General features: G+C 34.7%; 2 protein-coding genes across 8 annotated transcripts in view; one reads left to right on the top strand and one right to left on the bottom strand.

Moving 5' to 3' along the window:
- LOC127839008 (zinc phosphodiesterase ELAC protein 2-like) overlaps positions 1-22,388 on the bottom strand; it is a 264,142-nt gene that overhangs the window by 11,099 nt on the left and 230,655 nt on the right. For 2 of the 7 annotated variants that reach the window (XM_052367151.1, XM_052367157.1), the window contains exons 1-13: positions 17,496-17,640; positions 16,954-17,111; positions 15,925-15,969; positions 13,990-14,060; positions 11,851-11,921; positions 9,890-9,953; positions 7,544-7,722; positions 6,830-6,888; positions 4,554-4,614; positions 3,998-4,052; positions 2,667-2,805; positions 1,674-1,898; positions 772-947 (exon numbers count right to left, since the gene is read on the bottom strand). In XM_052367151.1, coding sequence (XP_052223111.1) covers positions 772-947; positions 1,674-1,898; positions 2,667-2,805; positions 3,998-4,052; positions 4,554-4,614; positions 6,830-6,888; positions 7,544-7,722; positions 9,890-9,953; positions 11,851-11,921; positions 13,990-14,060; positions 15,925-15,969; positions 16,954-17,111; positions 17,496-17,579 — 1,387 coding nt within the window. In that variant the 5' untranslated portion in view covers positions 17,580-17,640. Of the gene's footprint in view, positions 1-771; positions 948-1,673; positions 1,899-2,666; positions 2,806-3,997; positions 4,053-4,553; positions 4,615-6,829; positions 6,889-7,543; positions 7,723-9,889; positions 9,954-11,850; positions 11,922-13,989; positions 14,061-15,924; positions 15,970-16,953; positions 17,112-17,495; positions 17,641-22,388 lie in introns of those variants that run through there. The other 5 variants (XM_052367152.1, XM_052367153.1, XM_052367154.1 and 2 more) reach the window with 5 other exon arrangements.
- The window catches only part of LOC127839010 (transient receptor potential cation channel subfamily M member 1-like), a 313,774-nt gene that overhangs the window by 121,809 nt on the left and 169,577 nt on the right, over positions 1-22,388 (top strand). The gene's annotated exons all lie outside the window — the stretch shown is intronic.

Here is a 22,388-nt window from a genome sequence, read left to right as displayed (position 1 = left end):
ATGAATGACATAGTTATGGCCAGGACAAGCTCATTTATGGCCATTTTTGACCTTTGAACTCAAAGTGTGACCTTGACCTTGGAGATATCGACGTAATTATTTCGCGCGACACACCGTCCAATGATGGTGAACAAATGTGCCAAATGATTTTAAAAGATGACAATGAACGACATAGTTATGGCCCGGACAAGCTTGTTCCGCCAGCCCGCCAGCCAGCCCGCCAGCCAGCCAGCCCGCATTCGCCAATCTAATAACCAGTTTTTTCCTTCGGAAAACCTGGTTAAATATTGTAAGTTAAAGCTTAACTTTGTAACTTGAACATCATTGTAACATCATCATGATCTGCCAACAATAATTCTAAAGGGAACACTAAGTCAGGTTGGTATACAACAAAGTTTCTTCTGAGGCTTAGCACACAAGAAAAGCATTATTATTACAACACAAAGACTTCATATTTAACGATTTCTTGTAAGTTGTAGAGAGTTCTGACCTTACGACACAAGTAAAGAGTTTCACTTTGATTTTATTTAACTCTTCCAGTGCTGGAACCGAATTTTGAAGGCCTTTGCAAGCAGTTTGGATCCAGATGAGACGCCACAGAACGTGATGTCTCATCAAGATTCAAACTGTTTGCTATTCTGATAGTATTCTTTGAAAAAAAAATCAAAGAAAATGCTAATTATAGAAATTCAGCAGGCAACATTTTTGCAGACGACAACTTTCCCACCATACAAAGGGTTAATGATGCGCTAAAATACCTTGCACACATACCTGCATCACCATTCTTCAGCTTAAGCTTAAACCTTTCCATCGCTTTGTCCACCCATTCCTTGCTGTGTTCCTCTTTACTGCTGCCGCCAGACCTGTTCAGCTTTCGGACGTCTTCCATAATCTTCTCTTTCGCCACCTCCATTGCCTTGCCTGCATGGAACTGTGGAATCTGGTCACTGCATTGGAATAGGTGGCATGAATTAATTTTGTGAGCGTCTGTGAAATTTGGTCAATGCATTGGAATGGGTGACATGAATTTATTTTGTGAGCATCAAACGGTGGAATCCAGTCACTGCATATGAATGGGTGGCATGAATTTATTCAGTGATTTTTTGTTTGAAAAGTTTCATGTTAAGCACAAAAATTTGGTAAATTAGTTGTGAAAAGTATCAAAATTGTTAAAGCCAGAATCATTCAGTTTTGAATAATGTTAAGTCTTCAAACATTTTAAGATTGATCTATTTATATTTTATTCTCTTCACTTCTTTTATGATCATATCGGACATTTTTTGTGTATTCACTAACTTTCAAAAGAGAAGACACTATTTGGGGAAAATTTAAGATTTTTTGTCTGAGGGAAACTGCCTTTAAATGGAACTACAATAAACAAAACAAAAATAACTGTCATTAGATTTAATAATGTATGGGCCTTTGATTTTAATATAGTAAAAAGATTATACACCTTAAAATCCACTTCAATCAAGATTCAAGTTGAAAAACGATAGTCTGCATTTCAGTGTTTAATGATTTCACATAGCTGTAGCATTGAATCAATTTACTTTGAATCCTTCATCAAAAATAAAGGTGAATTAGTCTCCATTATACTCTTATCCCCTGGTTAAATGAGAATTTCAAAGTAGAGTGCCCATTGAAAAAAACGTGCGATCATATATTGCACATACCAATGAAATCCCTTCGAACTATACGGCCTCATCATGTAATTCAAATGGTAGCAACCATATACAGTGTTGGTGTCCTGTGCTATATCCGGTCTCGTGAACGAGTACCCACGAGGTAGGGGGAATATATCTCCATGAATGTGGTTACGTATGCCACATGCGTTGTGGAGTTCGGGAAGGTAGCTCATTTCGGCAGCTTCATTGAGAATCAGGTGACGACAGTCGTAGCTTTATAATAAATGACCTGGTAAGTGTACATTTTTTTAAAGTTTTCTTATCATTTTAATATAGCCATGGGTCTCGGGATGCAATACCTCAACTACCTATGGTAAATAATAGTTAAGTTAAACAACACCATATAATTCAACAGCCATGGACCTCGGGATGCAGTATTTACAGTACACATCAACAACCTATGGTAAATAATAGTTAAGTTAAACAAGAGATGTGTTTGTCAGAAACACAATGCCCCCTGTTGCGCCGCTTTGAAGCCATATATTTTACCATTGACCTTGAAGGATGACCTTGACTTTTCACCACTTAAAATGCGCAGCTCCATGAGATACACATGCATGCCAAATATCACTATGCTGTCTTTAATACTGCAAAAGTTATTGCAAAACTTTAACCTTGACTTTAACCAAGGTTAAAGTTTTGGGACAGAAAGACAGAATGACAGACAGACAGGCCAAAAACAATATACCCCCGATCATTCGCTCCGGGGGCATAAAAATATGATATAATTCAACAGCCATGGGCCTCTGGATGCAATTATTACTGTACACATCAACTACCTATGGTAAATAATAGTTAAGTTAAACAATACCATATAATTTCAACAGACATGGGCCTCGGGATGCAATCTTTACTGTACAAATCAACAACATATGGTAAATAATAGCTAATAAGTTAAACAATAGCATATAATTCAACAAAACAGTATAGTTCAAAATTACATTATAAACATATAAACATTTGATACACACCCCCAATTACCTTTTCATGAAGGTCTGGTATCTGGGGTCGTCTATGATGCTCTGTGGGGTGATGTGCACGATGATATCAGGTGAAGGAAGGTTGTGAAGGGGGGAGGTCAACAGGGAAGTCAGGTAGTCCTCACAAGGCACTTCTAACACTGAAAAGGAAATTATTTGTGTGTTTACATACAGGATAATTGAAAGTTTGAGCATACTGAAACTTTGTATAGATCTCCTGAAGGAATGTAATGTTTGTACTGTTTGACACCAAACCCATGATTTGCTTCAGTTACCGGTATATGGAGTACTAATCTTATTTCAATACATGAAGTGCTCATAGACAATAAGTAAATATATATTTATGATAACAAGTAAATAAACAAGAGATGTGTTTGTCAGAAACACAATGCCCCCTAATGAGCCGCTTTAATTTTTTTTACCTTTTACCTTGCAGGATGACAGTCACCTTGACCTTTCTATCACTTAAAATGTGCAGCTCCATGAGATACACATGCATGCCAAATATTAAGTTGCTATGTACAATATTAAAATAAATTTCGCAACCAAGGTTAAAGTTTTGGGACAGAATAACAGGCCAAAAACAATATGCCCCCAATCATTCGATCAGGGCGCATAAAAACATATATTTAATATAAATTTGACTTTTTGTTTTGTTTTGTTTGCGTAGCTTTTACAAGCATTTTGCTTTGATTCTTTCAAAAGGATTTCACTGACCGATTTTGCATAACCTTTTCTCATAACATGACTACATCAAAATATGACATCATTTTAGATTCTCATAATTGATAGGCTGTCCAATTTACTGTCATTATGCATGAACCAGTTACAGGTAAATACAGATGTATTATAACTGTCTAGAAACCACATGTTACTTTAATAGATAATGCAAATGTTTCAACATACCATAAATCCAAATATATGAAAATGCAGATTATAGATATTCAGAAAAGTAAGTAAAAACAGCAAACCAATTTCACAATCACCATTGTGGATTAATTTCAAGTGACACAATTATACTTTTTAATAAAAATAAAAATAAAAAAGGCTTACTATGTTAAATTAACCCTGTACCACCTAGATACGTAATTCGACGCATGTGTAGTCCCGTAGAAAGTTAAATTTGATTAAATACCTTCCTTACTAGATTCAAGTTTTAAAGGCTATATTCCAACCCTTAGATACTGATGAGCAGCAAACAGCATAAAACCTGAACAGACTGCGAGTTACTCGCAGACTGTTCTGTTTTTTTTGCTGTTTGCACATAGCCATTTTCAATTTGCTTCTGAGAGGGAAAGTGTCAAACATGCACTGCAAAGTATCCTTGCTTACCTATCAGTGGTCCTAAAACTGGACCCTCTTCTTGAATAATATCTTTAGGCTCCAGCTAAAAAACACAAGCAAATGACATGTGTAAAGTTAAAACAGTTATGTCTGCTTAAGTTTGAAAGCTAACTTGAAAACATTTTTTTTATGAAGGTTCAATGACTGAAAATTAGAAAATGAAATTTGAAAGCAAATGACGTGTGTCAAGTTAAAACAGTTATGCCTGCTTAAGTTTGAAAGCAAACTTGAAAACACTTTTTTCATGAAGGTTCAATGACTGAAAATTTGAGCCATTAAAAAAGCAAATTTGAAATAATTTATTCTAGCAACTGATCTTTTTCATATGCACAGCTTTTGGTCAATCAAAAAAATAGTTTAATCTTCGACCTTGTAATAGATTGGTTATGAAGACTACTACTGAGATAAAGTATGACTTAAGAAGATTTAACGCTTCATAACTTAACAGTTCCTTCTTATATTGGTCTCATGGCATGCTGAATTTAATGAAGATTTACATGTATTAAGCTTTTTATGACTTTAAGTACAAAGGCTATTGACAAACCTGTCTACCATCTGGCAGGGTGACTGTCCTGCCCTTAACTAGCTCCCCTACCCAGGGTCCACTGAAAGACAAACAGTAAATAAAGTGGTTACCAAATAACAATAAAATATGTATTGACCATCCTGACAGCTACCTACAAATTGCATATGAACTGCAGCCAATATGCACGGCTATTATGAAATACAGTGGGAGGCGGTATTTAATATTATATATATTGTTAAATCATTTTTCAAATTTTAGCTAGTGAAGACTATTTACTGAAACAAGGGCTGTTTGTAAAACATGCATGCCCCCCATATGGGCTGTCAGTTGTAGGGGCAGCCTTTGTGTCAGTACGATTTTTGGCACTGTGACTTTGACCTTTGACCTAGTGACCTGAAAATCAATAGGGGTCATCTGCGAGTCATGATCAATGTACCTATGAAGTTTCATGATCCTAGGCGTAAGCTTTCTTGTGTTATCATCCGGAAACCATTTTACTGTGTCAAGTCACCGTGACCTTGACCTTTGACCTAGTGACCTAAAAGTCAATAGGGGTCATCTGCGAGTTATGATCAATGTACCTAGGAAGTTTCATGTTCCTAGGCGTAAGCGTTCTTGAGATATGATCCGGAAACCATTTTTCTAAGTTGAGTCACCCTAACCTTGACCTTTGACCTGAAAATCATTAAGGGTCATCTGCGAGTCATGATCAATGTACCTATGAAGTTTCGTGATCCTAGGCTTAAGTGTTCTTGAGTAATCACCCGGAAACCATTTTACTATTTCGGGTCAACATGACCTAGACCTTTGACCTAGTGACCTGAAAATCAATCGGGGTCATCTGCGAGTCATGATCAATGTACCTATGAAGATTCATGATCCTAGGCATAAGCGTACTTGAGTTATCATCCGGAAACCATTTTACTATTTTGGGTCACCTTGACCTTGACCTTTGACCTAGTGATCTATAAATCAATAGGGGTCATCTGCGAGTCATGATCAATGTACCTATGAAGTTTCATGATCCTAGGCATAAGCGTTCTTAAGTTATCCTCCGGAAACCATTTTACTATTTCAGATCACCTTGACCTTGACCTTTGACCTGAAAATCAATAGGTGTAATCTGCGAGTCATGATCAATGTACCTATGAAGTTTCATGATCCTAGGCATAGGCGTTCTTGAGTTATCATGTGGAAACCAATTTACTATTTTGGGTCACCTTGACCTTTGACCTAGTGACCTGAAAATCAATAGGGGTCATCTGTGAGTCATGATGAATGTACCTGTGAAGTTTCATGATCCAAGGCATAAGCGTTCTTGAGTTATCATCCGAAAACCATTTTACTATTTCGGGTCACCGTGACCTTGACCTTTGACCTAGTGACCTCAAAATCAATAGGGGTCATCTGCGAGTCATGATCAATGTACCTATGAAGTTTCATGATCCTAGGCCTAAGCGTTCTTGAGTTATCATCAGGAAACCATCTGATGGACGGACAGACGTACGGACCGACATGAGCAAAACAATATACCCCCTCTTCTTCGAAGGGGGGCATAAAAAGTGACAGGTCCATATGGGCGTGTATGCCTCTTTACTATATGTAGAAGCATTTTAAGGACATTAATCAGCCATGTAGACAACAAAGGACAAAACTGTGTGAGAAACCATGTTATACAGAAATTGACACATGCACAATTGAAAAGTATTTGACATGCACTGGTATTAAGTCATTTTAAATCGAGGAAAGACATATTACAGAACATCATGGTTGGACTTCGAAGAATTGCTTTTAGGGTACTCAGTGTTCAAATTTGAAACAACAAGAGCTGTCACCATAGGACGACATATGCCCCCTATAAAAGCTTTGATAGAAGTTATGAAAATTTTTCTAACCTAAACACAGATTTCGAAACCTAAACGCGGACCCTAAGTTCAAGGTCAAGGTCACAGGGGTCAAAATGTTTGTGCGTATGGAAAGGCCTTGTCCATATACACATGCACACCAAATATGAAGGTTATATCTCAAGGGACATATAAGTTATGAATTTTTTCAAAACCTAAACGCAAAAGTGTGACAGAAGGACAGACAGACAGACGGACAGTGCGATCACTATATGCCCACCTTTGGGGGCATGAAAATGACATATTTTGCACAAAAGAATAAATGTACTCAAATTATCAACCACTTATTTTTAATTAAGATTACTTTTTTTTTAGTTCAGTTAGTACAAGTTTTGAAACCCATCACAATATCTTATGTGAGTTTTACATATTAAAATGTTGTGAACTCACCTTTGGATTTTGAGAGCCTCCAGTTTGTGTCTATCCACCTTGGGTGCAGTCTCCTTGAACTGAAAATACCAGACATAAAACTGGCAGTGTGTGAACAGGATTTTTCCTGGCGTATCTAAACAGGTGTTTTAAACATGTGTTTTACAGACCCATTCCAAAAGCAAAATGGTACAAAAATCCCATTTAAAGAAATTCTCCAATATTTTTTTTAAAGAAGTGTCTTATGATTACCGGTATTGTTTCTCACTTTTATTTCAATTACATCTTACATAGTTAATTCATTGTAACTATAATGTACACAATATTTGTCTTATAATGTCAATACTTATTTAGTTATTTTAAAGTAGTTTTTCCAAAATATGTTGACTTTTGTGCAAAAAATGTGTAATCCCCTATTTGCGCTTTTCGAAAATGGCCAGGAAAAGGCCTGGTAGAAAAATAATTTAAAGTTATATACTAGTTGCATCATGTACACACAAATATACATTTATAAGCAATGATTCCAAAATTGTTTATTTAATTAAATTGCAGTATCGTTTAGTTTAAAGTATCAACTGTCAATAATGAAATTAAAGAAATGAATAACAGAAACAAATCAGCCATAGTTATTTAAAATTTATTATCAACTCAATTGTTTTAACTGTAATTCATTAAAAATTTCCGGGAAAGTACAAGCTTTTTATCAAATAACAATTCCTAAGCAAATTGTCATACCTTGACAATATAAGCCATTGTCATATGTTTAGCTTGCTCAATCTCCTTTTCCTCATCAATGTCAGCTCTGTTCCTATGCATGTTCTCAATATTGCCATCATAACGCTCGTCATATAGAGGCACATATTCCACTGTCACTTGAGAATCTTCGTATGACTTGTGTGGCAAACCACGCCATTCTGAGGTATAACATTTGAAGGTGCTTAATGTGTGTGTTTTTTTTTAAAATGAAAACAGACATTAAGTTGGTCAATAAAAATTCACCACTGTTAACATCAATGATTGGATTTGACAAGCATTCTGTAACACAAGAAGACAAGCGAGGAGTTTATAGTAGAAATGAAAACCCTGTAATTAAGTGAAAATGTTTATTGTTTTTTGAGTGACCTAAAAACCTTCTCTAACACAAGAGAATGTTGTACTCTTGTGTATGGAGTATTTTATGAGGGACACAATAAATGTCGTGCAAATAGAACATACATAAATGATTTTTAAGGAAGAAAATAAAACACAGTATGTTAGATAAGACACATTTAAGGAATATCTAAGTAAGTAAGACATACACTTGGTAATGAAACGTTTGTGAAAAAAATCATTAGTGAAACAACTATACTAAAAATTTTGTTCCGCAAGCGAACTTCATAAAAAACATGAACTATAATCATAAACAGACAAACACATCAAATATTTATTTAAAAGGTAGTGCTCCAGATAACTGTTTATTTCAATTAGTAGTTTACTTTCTGTTTAAAAATATATAAAATAATCTCCAGAATTTGGCATCAAAAAGTTCAAAGTCGAATATATCATGGTCTGCTGTAAAACTCTATGGTCAATAAACTGTGATAAATGTAGTACATCAACACTGTGTTACAAAGGATGAAAGTAATTTTCTTATATTAAATAAAAAGCAGTATATGCTAAAATAATAAATACTATTATAGAGCATACTTGTCTTTTTCGGGATAATACCATGAATTATCTTCCCAGTTAGGTGAGAAAACTAATATTTGCAAGAGCGCTTACGCGATATATACCTGGGGCAATGAAAGGTGATAAGTGGCATGTCATCCATAAAATGCAACCACTAAGTTTCTACCTGACCATAGACAACGTAGGTAATCAACAGACCATGGAAGACCATAAACATTTATTTAAATACATCCATATCCTTCGCGCACCTGTACCATATTAGAACGTAAACGTTTTTTCTCTCCTCAAAACCGGGGCGATTTTTACAGTGAACAACTACAACGTTATAGAACGCATACAAATATTGTTGTTTCAAAACCTGACCCCTATTAAGCGTAGGAACCCTGACACTTTTTTTCTTAAAAAATACAAGTATTAATGTTTGTAAATGAACTGAAACTTAATCAAAGACAAAAAAATATAATAAGACTGGGACGTTCGAATGTTCAATATACTGTCTGTTGACTATAAACTTGTCAAATATATTTTCGACCATTTATGGTTAATAATTGAGAGTTAAAATCAATAAATATTTAAATGCTCAAAGTATATCTTAAAAAAGCAAATGAGTGGTATTTTGAAAAAATGATTTTCTGTCATGTTTGTGGTATAAACTTAAAAAAGTTCTGCATTTCGAATGTTTATATGACAACGTTTTTGCAAAAAAGATCAACTCATACAACGAATTATGTGTAAAATTGTTTATTGATCTGTATTGATTTTTTCAAAAATACGTTTTTATACGTTATAGAGGTTTATTTGCTATCGACAAAGTTCATAAAAAATACATTTAGTTCTTCTTAGTATTCTCATGCACTTCATTTTTCATTTGTATAAAAGCGTAAAAATACGATAGAAACCGCTATGGGGCATCCCTTTCTAAAACAAGTTATAACGTATTTAAGCAGATAATTGTTTGACGATAAACAACTGTGACGGGTAAAAACGTATTTTAGGCCCGATTTTTGTTGTGAACCGTAAAATGTATTTTTAAAAACGCGAAAATCCATTAAGAATTTAAAATTGTGAAAAACATGCACGTTTAACAACATTGTAGGTGTAACCTTTAAAAAAGCCCCAGTTCTGAGAAGAAAAAAATTACGCTACAGCGTTTCGCTGCAAAAATCGACTCGTGCCTTAAGGATATACAGTAAAATGTTACTGTGATCATACCGATATTTGGCTGTTAAAACAAGCAAGTGTAAGTCCTGTCCTCAGATTGATTCAAAACTGATGACATATATATTTTTGACATTTCACTCTTTCCACCATTGATCTTAAAGGCAGATTTTTTAGCACAAAATATAATTGTTTGTCATGAGACTTAACAGTTAACCCAAAATATCCAAATTAATTTTCCATAACTGTACGTACCAATTCTTGCCCTTGGATCAGCATGTCCCTCTGAAAAGTGACTTAATAGGTCCAGCACCTTTTCCTAGAAGAATATAGCAATCCAGCTTTATTCATTACAACTATCAGGCGTTTCCCTGGCCATTTTATAAATACTGCAATGTTGGGATTGGGCATTTTTCGCGCCAAAAAGTCCAATAATTTGGGAAAATAAAATTCATTAACTCTTTATTATCATTTAAATTATAAGAACAAGATGTAATTGATACAAGGGCTGTTTGTAAAACATGCATGCCCCCCATATGGGCTGTCAGTTGTAGTGGCACCCATTGTGTGAATATTTTATTTGTCACTGTGACCAGACCTTTGACCTAGTGACCTGAACATCAATAGGGGTCATCTGCCAGTCATGATCAATGTACCTATGAACTTTCATGATCCTAGGCCTAATTATCCTTGAGTTATCATCAGGAAACCATTTTACTGTTTCGAGTCACTGCAGGGCCCTCACACTACTTTTGGGGAAGGGGTCCGCAGCCCTTAGGAGGGGGAATTTTCGCGGCGTTTCCCTTTTTGGGGGATTTTTTTACTTACTCTCTCATTATTTCATTTGTACATGTTTGCACTATATTCATTGCATTTTTCATAATTTTGTATGTTTGAAAAGATTAAATTAAAATAGAATTGAGATATAATAATCATGAGACACATCTTTCTATTAAAAAAAAATTAAAAAAAAAATATTTTTTTTTTTTTTTTTTTTTTTTTTAGGGGGAATTTTTCCCCCCAAAAGGGGAAAAAAGTATACTTTTCAGGTGGGGGACTGCCGCCGAAATTCGGCGTCAGATTTGATAGATTGAGGGCCCTGCACTGTGACCTTGACCTTTGACCTAGTGACCTGAAAATCAATAGGGGTCATCTGCCAGTCATGATCAATGTACCTATGAAGTTTCATGATCCTAGGCGTAAGCATTCTTGAGTTATCATCCGGAAACCATTTTACTATATCGAGTCACTGTGACCTTGACCTTTGACTTAGTGACCTGAAAATCATTAGGGGTCATCTGCCAATCATGATCAATGTACGTAGGAAGTTTCATAATCCTAGGCGTAAGGATTCTTGACTTATCATCTGGAAACCATTTTACTATTTTGAGTCACTGTGACCTTGACCTTTGACCTAGTGACCTGAAAATCTATAGGGGTCATCTGCGAGTCATGATCAATGTACCTATGAAGTTTCGTGATCCTAGGCCTAAGCGTTCTTGAGTAATCATACGGAAACCATCTGGTGGACGGACTGACAGACCGACCGACTGACGGACGGACCGACCGACATGTGCAAAACAATATACCCCCTCTTCTACGAAAAGGGGCATAATAAAATTGAGATATAATAATCATAAGAAATTTCTTAAAAAATAAATATTGTTTTTAATTGGATTTTTTTTTCAAACTGTATTTTGTTACCAATTTGCTTTGGGAATGGGTCAGTTTAACGAATCCGTAGATAAGCCAGGAAAAGGCATGACTATCAACATTCTTCACATATATAAATATAGTTCAAGTTAGGGATAAACCAATAACTGTAAATTAATAAGAAAAAACTTCACCATCTAATGACTCACTAACTTGTAAAAATCAAAACTAGCATTATCATAATTAGCACAACATTACAATTTCCCCCAAAACATTCTTAAATCCCTATTAGTAGAAGAGCTTGAGGTAAAGAGGTGTTTGGGGCATTATAATTCGTAATATTATAATACTATTAGTTAATGTTTTTGTTATGTGTGATGAGTATCACAGTCTTAATATTGCAAACAAGACTTTGACCTTATTTATATTTGCAACCACACATGTGTATAGCAACTTTTAGCCTTAAACTGCAGTATTTCCGGTTCAGACTCAAACCCATCACCCATAGGTAAAAACTGCACTTATCTGTTCTAAATTTAACGCTTACAGGTTTTAATACTCACCACATTAGGAGGTCCATGTAGTTTTATTGTTTCAGACCGCTCAAAATTTTCAGTATTACACAATAGAAACCCTGAAATGAATTATTCCTTGTAAAAAATAAACAACAACAGAAAATTTTGTCACATAATACCAGTGATTTTTGTTGTTCAAATTTGGGGGTAGGGGGACCCATTCCCAATGAAAAAAGTATATATTTTTTCCCAAATGGGATCTAAAAATTCCCAATTGAAAGTTTCCAAAAAATATTTCTTTTTAATAAGTATAAACATGTCAATTATCTCCAAGTCCAGCTCTATAAATTTAACCTTAGAAAATATATTGAAACAATTAAATTAGGGCTGTTTGTAACACACGCATGCCCCCAAAATGGGCTGTCCGTTGTAGTGTCAGCCATTGTGTGAATATGTTACAAACCATTGTATAACTTCAGGTCAGTGTGGCCTTGACCTTTGACCTAGTGACCTGAAAATCAAAAGGGGTCATCTGCCAGTCATGATCAATGTACCTATGAACTTTCATGATCCTAGGCCTAAGCATTCTTGAGTTATCATCCAGAAACCATTTTACTGTTTCCAGTCACTGTGAACTTGACCTTTGACCTGAAAATCAATAGGGGTCATCTACCAGTCATGATCAATGAACCTATGAAGTTTCATGATCCTACCCTAAGCGTTCTTGAGTTATCATCCGAAAACCATTTGGTGGACGGACCAACCGACGGACTTACATCTGCAAAACAATATACCCCCTCTTCTTGAAGGGGGACAGAGTCACTTTTATTATCAATTTCAAAGTATTTGTAAGCATAAAATCAACAACATTAATTTCCCTAATGTAATCAAAAGAACCCGATATTTCCCAATTCAAAGGGACCCAGCCAAAAATGGTGAAAAAAAAACACTGAATACATGCACACAAACTGAATCTTAATTGTAATTCTGCAAATCTCTTCTGAATAATGGATTACTTGGCAGCCACATAGAACCGCAGCTATATTAAACATGGTATTTTTATATAAAATAACCATAAACTATAAAATGTGCTATGTAAAAAAAAGTAGCATTTTCAGTGAGAATAAGTAACAATTAAATTACATTTCAACATTACAAACTGACTTAGACTTTTTAAAGAAAATCATACTGACAACTGAAATAAAGATGAAAAAAAGTCGGTTTAAGACCATGCATAAAGAATTTATTGTTTGTGGTTTATTTTAGGGCAAGTTAAAGGTAGATGTAGTTGAAAAAGACTCAGAAGTCTCTATTACTAAACCCCAGTATAGAGTTGTTAACGCAGTATTCTGACTTCATTACAAACAAACTCTATTGACATTGCCAGTTAGAGCGAGATTATACGATTTTGTCAAATATTTATTAATTTATATAAAATGTGTAAAAAACTTATTAAACATATATTTCAATATAAATTTAAATAAGAGTTAAGAAGAACATCTGTCGCAAAATGCGAAATAAGCCAGATATTATGTCTGAAATAGAAAATGTCTGTACAGTCAAATTCGCCAGCATGTAAATCATGCATGTACGATGTGAATCTTAATTTAGTTTAATGGTTAATTTTAAATTCATGCAACGACATCTATTCATAAAACACACGAACACTAACTAAAAAGACGAATGTATCAGTTATTGTAGGACAATATATACGAAATATCTTCGTCACAATCGGCTCGGGCGTTAATTTGTCTTTGCTGCATTCTATGATATTTGTCTTCAATGTATAATTTTTCTTGCCTATTTTGTGTTCTTGTAACATATTTTATCAATATATTACAATTTAACAAATATAAAAAATAGTATAATCTCGCTTTAATACAAGCTTGCATATTGAGGAACTTAGCAGCCCCAAACTTTTATTTGTTGAAGGATTGGTCGATCAAATTATTATTCACCACTATACTTAGTTAAGTTTAAACATATTTATTCTAGCTCGATTGCATTGAAGGTACTTAGTACTTATTTGAAACACTCACAAGTCCGTTTTCTGAGCTTATAACCAGTACTTGGTGTCTTTGAGGGAGATCTAAAGAACGCTCCCACAGTGGGGATCAAACCTGTTACCTCCCGGTCGTTAGGCAGACACCATATCCATTACACCACGGCGATTAATCTTATACTTACCACCTAGTCCACTCAGAGCTTCATGACTTTTTCTCGTGAAGAAAATATTGTTCACCATATTGATGTTGACACTAAAATGAAGCAAAGTTCAAAATACTTGACACAACGCACAAATACAAAACAAACCCATTAAAAGGAATATAACTGGGATCAACAGCTTGAAAATGATTTGGGATTTTAGGAACAGATTCTGGTTGAGTCCTTGATTGTTTGCAGTTTTAGACCACCAAAATAACAGACAAAATAACACTATGTTGAGGAGAAAATATTATTAACCATATGTAAAATCAACATTTGATTTTGACATTTTTAAGTTTGAAAGCAGAGTCTGCACGTAATGGCCCTACAAACAAAATGACAGCACAATAACCCGTTGAAGATAAATTTATCAGGCCAAAACACTCATTTCAGTAACAGTGACCTTAAACAAATTGGCCCCAAATGCAATCCCTTGCTAGATCAGCCTGTTGCAAGCCTACACAAACAAGAGATGTGTTTGTCAGAAACACAATGCCCCCATTGCGCCGCTTTGATACATGTTTTTTTTACCTTGGACCTTAAAGGATGACCTAGACCTTTCACCACTCGAATGTGCAGCTCCATGAGATACACATGCATGCCAAATATCAAGTTGCTATGTGAAGGGACATGGAAGTTAGGAGCATTTTTCGAAACCTAAACGTGAAACCTAAATGCAAAGTGTGACGGAAAGATGGACGGACGGTCCGATCACTATATGACCTCCTTTGGGGGCATAACAAATGAGCAAAATACCTCCAAATTAATTTAAGCTCCGTCAACCTTTTTAGCAACAGTGAACTGACCTAAACACAACTTGCCCAAAATGCAACCACTTGCTAGATCTGCATGTCAGCTAGAGACAGCAGTACAACAAGTTCTATAGGGGGCATAATTCTGCTAAATTAAAGCCTAGGGTTCAATGCCTTGGTCATCATATGATCCCACAGAGTCTTAGATGGTTCAATTATATTCAATGATGTATCTGTAGTAGTTACAGAGATATGAACTTGATGGTTGCAAATTTTAAAATGAGTTTCAACTTGCACTCACACCTGACTTTTCTATGTACAGAAGGGGGCATACCAGAAATCATGCTTAATAAGGGGTTTTTCAGTGAATGTTAATAAAGACCCTGAACACATATGTTTATTTCACTATCCTGCAGTAGACATTTCTATTGAGATGTTTCAAGCAAATGTGATGGTGAATTTCAACATAGGGTATCATTCTGCACAATTGAAGGTCCGAGTTATAAGCCTTGGTGAGTGACCTCACATTATGTAACAAAAGACATGTGTGAAGTTTTAATTTAATATGTGTAGACGTTACAGAGATACATAATTGTCGCATGCCAGAGTTAAACTTTAATTCCATCTTAAATGCAAACCTTATGCAACCAGACTTAAATATGTACAAAAAGTTCCATAATTATCCACAAAACTGTTCAAAGTTATAGGCCATGTCCAGTAAATGTTATTTATTACCCCAAACACATACCTATTATGTTTTATTTAATTTCAACATCTGTAGTTACATATAGATATATTAGGTACCTGCACACACAAATTAACTAAAATATTTAAATACATGTACCTAAAGGTGCATAATTATGCTATATTGCCGGTCAGAGTTCACAGAGATTGGTCAGGGGCACAATTTTACTTTGTTGAAGGTGAGAATTATGGAACTTGGTCAGTGATCTGAAAATGACTTAAAATAAGTGTGAAGATTCAATTGAATACAAACAGTGACATGGATATGTTAACCAGCCCCTCATGAAGACACTGACATTTGGGTGCATAGCATAGCTTACACAATTCTATGATTCTACCTAGATATCAAATCTAATAAAATGTTATATGCATTTAATGATTTTATAACAGTTAAAAACTAACAAGTCTTACATATCCTCACCTCTCTGTGAATAACTGCACGGATTCTGGAGCATTAAACAAATACCTGAAAAACAAGAAACAATTGGGCCGTGCTCTGTGAAAAGGGGGTTTAATGAATGTGCGTAAAATGCCGTCCCAGATTAGCCTGTGCAGTCCACACAGGCTAATCAGGGATGACACTTTCCGCTTTTATGGTATTTTTCGTTTAAAGAAAATCCAGTTTAGGCGTTAAGTGTTGTCCATGATTATAAGCCTGTGCGGACTGCTCAGGCTAATCTGATCCGACACTTTACGCACATTCATTAAACCCCCTTTTCACATAGCACGACCCAATTATGTTGTACAGAAATAATTCCCGCCAGTAATCAAATGTTGAAAATTCTCAAGCACATACAAACAAACATACATGCAAAAGCCAGTAAATGAAATACTCATTTTAATTTTTATAAATCCGCACGGATGGTACATGTTAACAGTACAAGAGTATATGTATAAAGATCTGTTTCTTGCTTTGTTTAAACCTATTTATTTTAGCTTGATTGCATCGAAAGCCTATGGCTTATTAAAACGCTATTGAGTCCCTTTCCTGGTGCAAACAAACAGTACTTGGTGTCTTAAGGGGAAGATCAAAAGAATGCTCTGACAGTATGGATCAAACATGTGACCTCCCGATTGCTAGGAGGACACCATAATTATCCACTACACCATGGCAACTTGCTTTGACAGCTAAGTAACAAACATGATGATCAGGTGGCCATTTTTAACTGATTGGGCAGATACATGTGACCTCTAGTGTTCACAACTTTAATTTTAATGTTGCAGACGGATGACAAACCATCGACATCCTAAATAAAGGGGTAGCATAAAGATTATAATAGTTGGTAATTCGATCAGAAACAATAACTTTTTTGTTGACCCTATCTGCAGTATACCAATTACAAGGATAAAATTTATAAGCTCCTTCATTAAGTGGCAGCATAAAAATTCAGATTTTTTGTAATTCAACCAGAAACTCAACTTTTTTTCTTTGGCCTTATGGGCAGCATACCTATCACAAGCCAGCTTAAGTAGAACACTGGAACCAGTGCCTTCTGGGGCAGCAGACAGCACAGTCAGCGTTATAGAGGCTGATGCAGGAATATCATTCTTGCCTCGCTTTGAGGCCTCCAATCTTGAAACCATCTTCGTTTTGCTCTTTTTACGATCCTTGGAATACAAAATAAATAAATACAATTAGAGAAAACAGGTTGCTTCCAACTGTTGCTGTTGGGGTAACTCTTTAGTGACACAGTAAGGGTGTCTGACTAACACTCTGGAGGTCGTGGGTTCAATCCACCGCCTGAGCTCCGTATTTTCACAACAGGATTTGTCCCTTTTCTCCACTAATTCAATATCAAGTGAAAGTCACATAACATTATAATCACATTAATAATGTGCATTTTTTGCATGTTTATAAGGACTAATCAATAGAAGCGTTACACCGTCAAATATATCGAACACTAGGGTAACTATCCGAAATACGCGTTTCCTCCGGACAATATAGCATGTTAAAGAAAAGATACAGAAAATACCATCGATTAGAAAACATACCATTTTTATATACGAAGAATAAGAATAAGTTAAACAACTCTGATGCAGGTGTGATTTCAACCGTGTAATAATTCTTGGTCGCATTAGGATTGTTATTTCAACCTTCTGTCATCATGCAGCTTGCATAGAGTAGCCGGCCTTGGAATTTGAACAGGTTACGCTAAACTAGATTTGTCAATCTGAACGCATCGGACAGTGGGCTACACCACACCGTCTCTCTGATGTACGTAGGCGGCCGGCATATTGGATTTGGAACTACTTTAGAAAACAAGATGGCGGCCTTCTCGTAAAGAGGAAAAATTAAAATGTGTCTTTTAGCTCGTCTTTTTCAAGATAACATTCTTTAAGTAATAATTTAATGTAGATCTGTGAATTCCCACAACGTACTTAAAAACTTGTTAAAATTTAAAGATGCCATTACTGACATACTGATAGGAGTACTTATAGTATTGACATCGAGTAAATTTAAAATTAAATCGACTGTTTTCGTTGTATTTTGAATTTTTGTGAGATACGAGGATTGCTTACATAAACATGATAAAGTATGAAACACATCACTCATTGTATGAGTATGGATGGCCGAGTGGTCTAAACGGTAGACTTTTACTCCATAATGCGCTATGGTTCAAGCCCGTTTGAGGGTTACTTATATATTTTTATTCAATTGTATTCTTGTCTTTTTTATTGCAGCTTTTTAGATCCAATGTTTGCATTTATCAAAATAGCATTGAGTCTATAATGAAAAAAAAAAATTGGGGAGTTCTTATGTTATAGTTAGATTTTGTGACTTATCAATTTAAAGTATTTAATAACAAACTTCAATACATGTCTAATCTGTGAAAACGTCCCTTTGAAATTGCTAGTTTTCCTCTTACATGCCCTTGTATTTTAAGATAGAATACTTTTCTCTCCAGAGGAAAGAGGTATGGGTTTAAATCCCATCGGGGGCTTCAGAGGATGATCCATTTTGAGACAAATGTTAATATTTGCTTTAGTGTATCCCAAAATTAACCTAATATTAAATATATGACTGTGAAAGATAATTCAAAATAATGTTTGTTTCTATATACATTGTGATCCATGGACATGAACATTCAATTATGCAAGAAACATGTATGATTTAAGGGAAGAATACGACAGCAAACTTAGAATGGACATTTATTTTAGATTGTTAAGTAACTAAAACTATAAATGTTGTAAAGCTTGTCAAGTTGTGTATGTCGTCCTTGCTTCTGGACAGCAGAACAGTTAAGGCATAAATGATTACTCTTTTTCTTTAGAATCAACATTCATGCATTATTACTTAAGCAAAGTTGAACTTTTAAAAAACTCTATGAATTGGGAACTGAATTTTTCATGTTTCTCTGCTTTTTATTTACCTGTCATGAACATAATGTTACTGGTGAACAAATGCCTTCTCTCTTTACACTTTACAAGGAGATGGTGTTTTTCATAAATATCCAGGTTAATTTGTATGAATACCGGGTAAGACCTCGTAACATATTTATATACATGTAAGCAATACATTTATGATGATGACATTATGTGTTTCGCTGTAAATTTACAGAGAAAATATACTACAGCCGCATGTCAACAGAGTTGTTAAAAGGGCATTTAGACAGTATTGTCCCTGACTTTTGCCCATTTTGACATATTCTTATAAACAAGAGGGCCACGATGGCCCTGTATCGCTCCACTGCTAAAAAAAGGCTAAAACAAATATTTCTCAGCATGTGCAAATACTTAAATATAGGCCCTATTTAAGCACATGAACAATTTTGTGACTACATATAGTGACAGTCTTTACCAAACACAATTTAAGTGAACATAACCCGTCTTTGATATATTGCCGAATCTCAGATTTCTGTCGAATTTATTTGCTTTGATCTGTTCGATATCTTATTGTTATTATTATCCTGACAAATCACAAACGCTTGTTAAAAAATTATTTGTTTTAAACATTATAGTTGGCATCTCTATTCTTCCAGTATTCTCGCGGTATTTCAATAACGACACCCTTCTGTTTATTTGTCAGAATATGTGACGCATTTTCCATTCGCTCTCAGAAAGCATTCTATACATAGATGGTGACGTCACTTCGTTATTGTCAGTAAGACCGGTGTGTACACAATGTCTCAGAAAGAGGTTTTACGTGTGATCATGAGCAATATTCTGGCAAGTTGTCGTTGTTATCCACCAGAAACACATTTATTCACAAAATTTAATGATATTCCGATCTAACTTTTTTGTCTTTTAGCTTTAATTTTTAACGTATTTACACCTCGTCTGCTCGCACTTTACCGATATCCCCGAAAGGTTACATATCACTATAATAAGTTTAGGCCTAAAACCACAAAATCCGATACCGTTTGATTTTCGTACCACAATCTTACGTAAAAAATCTCCCAGATTCGAAATCAACAAAAAAAAAGACATTTATAAATTGTCTGCATTATTGATAAAATTTTAAGATATTTGTTGGTTTTCCGTTTTTAGAAGATGTTCTGTGAAGGCAAGAGCTGGGCATCATACAAGCCATTCTATCCAGCAAAACTGACAGTTTTGGTTTACAGAAATCAACAAAGAAGGGATTCCTGAACTATCAAATTTCCAAGCTATACACACAGTTATTATCTGTGGTGATCTTTATTGGTTCTGTTTGTTTACTTGGATGGAACATGTGTGAACTTTTATAGAACTTTAAACTATATATGTCTATCTATAAACAAAAATCAGCTATTGTATAATAAGATCAGATGTGCAAACAATGTCAAAGGGTTGTTAAATTAACAATTTGAAGGCAATTATGCTGAAAAAATATGAGAGTTCCCATGCAAATTTTGTCTGTATATCAACAAGTGTCTGCCGATAATTGTCAAACTAGTAATACAAAACTTACCACAAGTATGTAAAAGCACTAAGTACCTGTGATCAATTTTAGTAAGATAGTGTAATTCTAAACAGTAGCAAATAGCTTGTTTAGTAAATGCATAATGCAATTAATATGATTTCCGTTCTATTGTGTAATTAATAAATTGGTTGTTACTTGTTAATCCATGATAAATGTTTTATGGCTAGTACAAAACCAGCAATGTTAATTTAGTAAAAGGTAATACAATAACACCACTTTGTAATTTCATATACGTAAATATTCTTGAAATGTAGGTTGATGACAGTGTTTTAGTTTTACTTATTTTGTAACTATTATTTTATGTGCAAAAAAATGATGTGAAGTGTTTTGTATCTCCACACAATACCACATACCTTTTTATATATGTACTGTGTTATGTGGTATTTGAATGTTTAAATAAAAAAATATGGATGATATAACATGATGCATTCTCATATTTGCATTCAAATTGTAACTATAGAGCTAAGTGTATGCAGTTTAGACTGTGATTTTAGAATTGCTACAAAATGGCTAGTTTTTTAGTGGCGACAAAATTTAAACTATTCAACAATAGTTTGGGAAAGAAAATTAGAAACCTGCAAGATACCTGTATTTATTAAATATTTCAATTGCGAATCAAGTATGTTGTTATGCTGTTACACATAATTATACATTGATAATTAATAAGAAGACAATTAGTGGTGTTAACGTTTCCCAACAGTAGAAATCATTCTTCTGATGAAGTCAGTGATATACAGACGAAAGCTCCAGGTATGGCTTTCAATACGTAGTGTGTGTTTATTTGACAGTCTAAAACTTATTGGATTAAAAAAAAATCCTGTCAAATTTGTCAATCAAAATTGATTTGACACATCACATGATTTTGATTATGTTAAATCAGTGTACTGTATGCTAAATGCAACTGCTTTAGCAAGCTGTCAAGTTGAATTGAGACATTTGATGAAACAAACTGTTTCCTGGGTAGGACCAGTACTAACTTAGTGTCTATATGACGTACCATGACCTCGAAAGAGTACAAGACCTGCTAAGTAGAACGAGAAATGTACTTCGACGTACAATTTTCACCGACACTTGAGTGTTAGCCAATCAGAAGACACCTAACGTCTGTTGCTTTAAGAGATTTTTGACATTGAACATTATTATTATTATTATTTATACCGAATTATGCGCCTATCGACCGCTTACTCATAGATATTGTGCGTATTTATTAAACATTATTATTATTATAATTTATACCAAATTATGCGACTATCGAACGCTAACTCATAGATATTGTGCGTATTTATTGACCTGGCGTGGCGGAATTAACCTCTGACTTATGCTAGTTATGGTTATCACAAAATACGACCAACGGGGAGTTTATAATACATTATTTATCCCATTAATGCTTGGTAACTGGTTACCGTTGGGAATTTCCTACACAGTAATGCGATGGTCGGTCGTAATACTCCGCCCCGCATGATCATTTCATACACACAATATGCTGAATAATTTTAATTTTAAAAAGGTAACAATTGAATCTTCTTCAAATTTGTATATAATCTATTTCAATGCATTTAATACTTGAAACTTCTGTGTTGTTTTTTTGCCATTCTGATATTTTTATTCATTTTGTCCTCAACTAAAAAAGAGATTTTAAACATTTATTATGAATAAATCTGAAGGAAAAGCGGCTCAAGAGACTAGTGTTTTGATTGGCTGTTCAGAAAATGTGTACGTAGAAGTACAAACATGTATGTCGAAGTACAAATTGTACTTTGACGTACAAATATATACTTCGAAGTGTATTTTATATTCATGTCGACGTACAATTATTGTACTTCGACGTACATTTCTCTGTTTAACGTGTAGGTCTTCTTGACTTTCAACCCAAATGGTACGCCATAGTATGTCTTAAGGGTTATCTAAAGAATGCTCCCACTTAAAGGATCAATACAGAGACCTCCCAGTGACTAAGCCAGTTAGCAGACACCCCATCCACT

Source organism: Dreissena polymorpha, chromosome 7 (genome assembly GCF_020536995.1).
Source record: "Dreissena polymorpha isolate Duluth1 chromosome 7, UMN_Dpol_1.0, whole genome shotgun sequence".
Classification (NCBI taxonomy): Eukaryota; Metazoa; Mollusca; class Bivalvia; order Myida; family Dreissenidae; genus Dreissena; species Dreissena polymorpha.
This window is presented reverse-complemented; position numbering and strand designations above follow the sequence as displayed.